This window comes from Microtus ochrogaster, chromosome 6 (assembly GCF_000317375.1).
Source record: "Microtus ochrogaster isolate Prairie Vole_2 chromosome 6, MicOch1.0, whole genome shotgun sequence".
Lineage (NCBI taxonomy): Eukaryota > Metazoa > Chordata > Mammalia > Rodentia > Cricetidae > Microtus > Microtus ochrogaster.
The window spans coordinates 86,369,283-86,375,553 of record NC_022013.1 but is presented as its reverse complement, the minus strand read 5'-3'; the positions used below and the strand labels follow the sequence as shown (position 1 = coordinate 86,375,553).

At 44.3% G+C, this 6,271-nt stretch overlaps 1 protein-coding gene across 1 annotated transcript in view; it reads left to right on the top strand.

The window, feature by feature from the left end:
• Positions 1 to 6,271, top strand: part of Catspere (catsper channel auxiliary subunit epsilon) — a 111,701-nt gene that overhangs the window by 84,945 nt on the left and 20,485 nt on the right. Inside the window, exons 15-17 of the mRNA XM_013346968.1 lie at positions 1,580 to 1,613; positions 1,683 to 1,762; positions 4,150 to 4,258. Of these exons, the coding sequence (XP_013202422.1) occupies positions 1,580 to 1,613; positions 1,683 to 1,762; positions 4,150 to 4,258 (223 nt within the window). The remainder of the gene's footprint in view (positions 1 to 1,579; positions 1,614 to 1,682; positions 1,763 to 4,149; positions 4,259 to 6,271) is intronic.

Below are 6,271 nucleotides of genomic sequence, written 5' to 3'. Positions count from 1 at the left end.
ATAAGCTAGTGCTTAGTGGTTGAAATGCCACTGGCATGCATGTATTTGGCTTGAATCACACTTATTACTGTCCTTTCTGGTTCAATTCAATAAAAAAAGCAAGTATCACTTAGTCTCAAATCCCATATTGTTCCTTTTCACGTAAGGAAGACAAATGAGAGTATCTGCTCCTCACCACACTTTCTACATAACTCTGTAAGAACCTAGTTAGAACGTGCTGTCTCTCTTGAGTTCACAGAGGAGAAGGATTCCATTAAAGGAATAAATTGAAATTAGGGAATTACTGGGGGGTTTAAAAATCCATGTTAGGCCCTAGAGAGATGCTTCAGTGAGCAAAGTTCCACAAACCTATGGAAATCCAAGCCCAGTAACATATATCTTAAATCCCAGGCACCTACAGTGAGATTGGGAAAGGAGAAACACTCAGTGGCAAAACAGCAAAAGGACCCTGTTGCAAAGCAATGTAGAAGGCATGGATCAATACCAGAGGTTGTCCCTTGACCTCTGTATGCATGTCATGGTATATATGCACCTGCATTCATACAAATGTGTACATATACACACATCATACATGTACAATCAACAAGTCAATTAATTAATAAAAATACACATCTAAAGGTAGGCATGTGGTTCAGTGGTAGAGTACCTGCCAGGCATGACAAAACACACACACACACACCACACACACACAAGACAAGGGGTATACATCTATAATCCCAGCATTCACAAGGTGGAGTTTGAATGAGTTTGAAGACAGCCTGGGCATCATGAGACCTTGTCTTTAAGAACAAAATATATTGTTTCTGACTCTTTCATTTAGTAACTGTGGTGACTTGAATGAGAATGTCCCCCATGGGTTCGTATATTGGAATAGTCACCAGCAAGTGGAGCTGTTTGGGAAGGAATAGAAGTGTGTCCTTGTTGTAGGAGGTGTGCCACTGGGAGTGGCCTTCGAGGTGTCCAAAGCCCATACAAAACCCAGTGTCTCTCTTTCCGCCTGCTGCCTGTGGGTCAGGATGTAAAACTCTCAGTTACTGCTTCAGTGCCATGCCTGTCTGCTCCCCACCAAGATAATCATGGCCTAACCCTCTGAAGCTGTCAGCAAGCTCCCAATTAAATGCTTTTTTTTTTAAAAAAAAAAAAAAGAGTCTTGCCTTGGTTGCAGTGTCTCTTCACAGCAGTAGAACGGTGACTAGGACAGTTATCTTCTGGGGAGCACGGCATTGGACTAACACAGTGAATACAGACTTTCCAACCGTGTATCCTTCTCACAACCGAAACACGGTTTGCAATCTTGAGTAAGTTTCATACGATTTCTGAAACCGGTCCCACATCTCCAAATGAAGGGCAGCGGCTTGTACCTGCTTGGCTGTTGGTTGACGTGAGACTGTATTCACAGAGGTGGCAAAGGATACGTAAAGTGCCAGTTTGTAGGAAGCACTTGGTAGTTTATCGTCCTGTTCTCTACGTGGCTTTTGCGACACCCACCCTAAATAAACTATGCTTTTAGTTTTTAAGTCAGAAGGGAGGAAGTGTAAGCAGGGATAACGACATGTGTCTTTTTTTTTTTTTTAAACAGGGAATTTCTGAGAGATAAACCACTCGAAAATAAGGTAAGAAAAGCATGCATTTTGTCAATGAGATGAGTGGACACAACAACTAAAGCATTTTTCTTTTTCTAGAAAGTAAGGTATGATGTGGAAAAATACGGCTGTCCTCAGAGGCTTGAATTCGATATGCCGTTTCAACCTGTGATACAGCTGTAAGTTTACACCCACTTTGGAAATTAATTTGTGTGCTGGAGAAATAGCTCAGTTGTTGAGAGTGCTGTTACATCAAGGGGCAAAGAGGCTGTCCTGGAAGAGTCCAGCCCATGTGAGGCTTTCACTCCCTTCTTCCAGAATAGTCATATGAGTGACTATTTGCTTTGGCTGGGTCTCTCTGAATTCTAGGGAAAGAAGTCTGAGTAGGGAGACCTATTAGTAAAATTATATTTAGGAGGTGGGGAATAGTTGAAAGGGTGCCATGGACCAAGAAGTTCATCTATGATAGAAATTAGTGATTATAAGCAGAAAGAGTCAACGTTTGATATGTGAGTGGTGAGGGAGAGGATGACGAGGAGTGAGACGGATGTCGACAACACACCTGCATCTTCAAGCATCTGTACGGTGCACCGTGTGTCTTAGGGTTCCTGTTGCTGTGCTGAAACATCATGACCAAACGCAACTTGTTTCAGCACACAGTCTGCAGCCCGGCATCCAGAGAACTGACAGCAGAAACTCAAGTGGAGTACGAACACGGAAGCAGGAGCTAATGCAGACCATTGCGAGTGATGCTTGCTGCCTTGTTCCTCATGACTTGTTCAGCCTGCTTTATATATATATGCACATACATACATACAATCCAGGATCACCAGCCCAGGGGCGGCGCTGCCCACAGTGAGCTGGGCCATCCTATATCCATCATTGATCAAGAAAATGTACCATAAGTGTGCACACAAACCAATCTAGTTGTTGCATTTCCCCAATTGAACCTCCCCCTTCCCAAATGAATGTAGTCTGTGTCAATTTAACATAAAAAAAAAAAACTAGCCAGCACAGCATAGGTGAACTGTCTAAAGCCTGTCTCTCCACTTAGGAAATAGTCTTTACTAATTAAGAACATTGTTCCTGGATGCCCCCCTCTGTCTCCCAGATCATCTCTCCCCACTCTTTTAGAGTGAGGAACACAGCACATAGAATGAAGGAGGTTTATTAGACTGGCTTATAAGATAAGACCTGGGTCATCCAGCAATGGCTGTCTTCAGAACGCAGAAGCCACAGGAGACAGAATAGCTCACTGTCTTGGTCTAGCACTCAGGCTCTGGAGGATGCCCAGAAAGCCACTTGTCTTCAGTTCACATTGGAAGGTGGAAGAAGTTGAGTTCTGGCGTCAGCAAAGGAAGACTCTCACTAGTGGAGCAAACAAGGTCAACGAACACAACACTAAGACACAAGGGCAAAGAGACAAAAAGTAAAAGCTTGCCCTTGGACCTCCTGACATCTGGGCAACTGCTGGAAGATACTACCCACCTTCAGGGTGGTAACCAAGAAAATCCTTCACAGGAGTGCTTGGAGATTAACCTAAATTATTCCTTACAGGTGTGCCCAGAGGCTTGCCTCATGGATGAGTCTAGATCCTGGCAAGGTGGCATATCAATCATCACACCCTCTCTACTAGATCATTGTGCAAAACAAAGGAACCAAAAGGACCCTCCTGGGTGAACTGCAGCCACTGCGTACAAAGTCACCTACTCTCCCTTGCTCTCTCCCCATGCCTCTTTGTCTAGCTTTTATGCTAGACCTAAACACAGGTAATGAAAGACCTAGTTAACAGAACGGATCATCCCCAAGTTTAGAATATGAAGATCAGTAATGAGGTCTCTTCTATTCCCGAAGTCAAATTTCCACAGAAAAATTACCAACTTTTGGGAATTTAGTTGCCAATTAGTGACATCCCTGCCTTCTCAGATTTAATTCTATTACACACCCATGAAAATTTATTAAAATGAGCAAGCTCGGGTAAGCAAGTCCTTCTGTCACAATGAAACAAACCCAGGGATGGCTCACGCAGTGCATGCTTGTGACACAGGGTGGCACCATGGCTGCAATGCATGCTTGTGACACAGGGTGGCACCATGGCTGCAATGCATGCTTGTGACACAGGATGGCACTGTGGCTCTTTGCACTAACTGTCCTGACGTCCCTGAGATCTTTTTGTCCTTGAGCAAAATAGAATTTGTACCTAATTCTAAAAAAGGAAGGAAGGAAAGAAGAAAAAACAAAGAAAACAACGTTTATTTGGGGGGGGGGAAGGGAGGCCAGGTGTCAGGACCAGCTCCCTCCCTTTTTACTTAGTGGTTCCAGGGATCAAACTCAGGTCATCAGACTCTGCTGCAAGTGCCTTTGCTTGACCAGCTACCTCATCTCATCAGCGCCCAATTCTTAGGAAATCAAGAATTCTACCACTTACACAAGCTATAATGGAACTCCTGCTTCCACCAAAGCTGCTAGCTTTTGAGCTTGGCTCCTCCTGAGGGCCTTTGCACTCGTGTGGCAAGGGGTGCACAGCACTCATGTGAGTTTTTAATCTTTCTGTGGCTCTCCCTAGCCCAGACACCAAGCAGCTGCTCTCCATCACGCCTGTTTGGGAACTGAGATCTGAAGCTCTTCATGGTTTCTCAAAATTAGGAAACACAGAAACAAGAATGGCTTCCCAAGTACTGCCTCTTAATACCTGAGTCTCTGTGTCGCCCCCCACACCCCCATACACCCTCCACCCCCACCCCACACACACTGTGAGAATGGGAGAATAGCCGATTGGACTAGCCAGTATAGGGTAGCAGCAAACTTTAACCAACCTGAAAATCAGACTCCATAGCTTTGAAGTGAAGCCGAGAGCTGGTCAAGATACAAAGAGACGTTGTCAAGGACCTAGTATTTTTTTGTAAATCAACAGACAGCTGACAAATGATGAACTGTATTTATTTTTTATTGATTTTTATTGAGCTCTACATTTTTCTCTGCTCCCCTCCCTGTCTCTCCCCTCCCCTTCATCTCTCTCCCAAGGTCCCCATGCTTCCAATTTACTCAGGAGATCTTGCCTTTGTCTACTTCCCATGTAGATTAGATCCATGTATGTCTCTCTTAGGGTCCTCATTGTTGCCTAGATTCTCTGGGATTGTGATTTGTGGGCTGGTTTTCTTTGCTTTATGTTTAAAAACCACTTATGAGTGAGTACATGTGATAATTGTCTTTCTAGGTCTGGGTTACCTCACTCAAAATAATGTTTTCTTGATTCACCCACTTGCCTCCAAATTTCAAGATGTTGTTGTTATTTTCTGCTGTGTAATACTCCATTGTGTAAATGTACCACATTTTCCTTACCCACTCTTCAGCTGGGGGGCGGCATTTAGGTTGTTTCCAGGATGAACTGTATTTTAAAAGCAGGGTTACATTCATTGCAAGAGGCAGCAGCTTAGAAGCAAAAACAGGACCCAAAAGCGAGTCTCCAGGGAAATTTCCATCCAATGAGTATATGGGACAATTTCGTTCAGAAACATGAGCATAAGGAGGGGTAGAAAGTTAGCAGGAGCCTCTAAGCCCAGTAGCTGGGAGGTAGATGCAGGGGCTAAGGAGTTCAAGGCCATCCTCAGCTATGTAGTGGGTCTGAGGTCAGTCATCCTGCACTATGAGACTCTGTCTCAAAAAAAAAACAAAAAAAAAAGAAGGAAAAATAGGGAGAGAAGGAGGGAGATGGGAAAGCGAGAAGAAAGAAGTGGGGAGAGGGGAGCAATAACTGGTGGAGAAGGAAGCTATATAACCATTTGTGTGGTCCCAAGTTCTACAATGCTAAGGTATAAATCTTTTGATGATAAGTTTATCCTTGCTCTTGAGTGTTTATTTTTTTATGATAGAGAAAAATTATAAAGTAACAGATCTCTTTTTAAACTCCATGGGTCTAAGGGAACTCCTCTCAGCTTGGTGGGGCTAGTATGTCCTGTCCGAGCATCACAAGGGGGTAACCTGTCCCTGGAGGACAGTGACTGTTTCCTGCTGCCATGGAGATGACTGTCTCCCAGCCCCACCTCAGCTCTCCCAGCTACAGACCCTCCGAGATTCAGCCCATCTTCCAGCTGCTCCCTCCTGGGAAGTCAGCAGCGGTTCCACCTTTCGCTCCAGGAACTCCATGGCTTCCTCTCCACCACATGAAACGTGGTTTCATGATACCAAAAGATCCTCGGCCTGTCCTTCCACCCATCTCATCCTTCTGTCTTTCTCTGCGTTACCAGGGCCCCATCTCATTAATATATGGCAATGAGGGAAAGTTGTGGTTTCAATTTTTCTTCTCTTTACTGTTAGGTTTTCATTTTGAATGATATCTGCTGTCTGGGGCTGGACATGGTGGTTTACGCCTGTAATCTTAGCACTTGGGAGGCGGAAACACAGTATTTCAATCAGTTGGGGACAATGACACAGCCATTAGATACAATTATATCACAGATAAATACTTGTAAGAGTTGGTGAGTTCCAGTAATTTCCCTAGGATCACAAAGCTAATTAGTGGTAAAGACAAGATTTGACCACTGTGAATGACACAGGCTTGTGATCCCAGCACTTGAGAAGGAGAGAGAGAGAGAGAGAGAGAGAGAGAGAGAGAGAGAGAGAGAGAGACAGAGAGAGACAGAGAGACAGAAAGACCTTCACTACACAGTAAGCTTGAGACCCTCCTG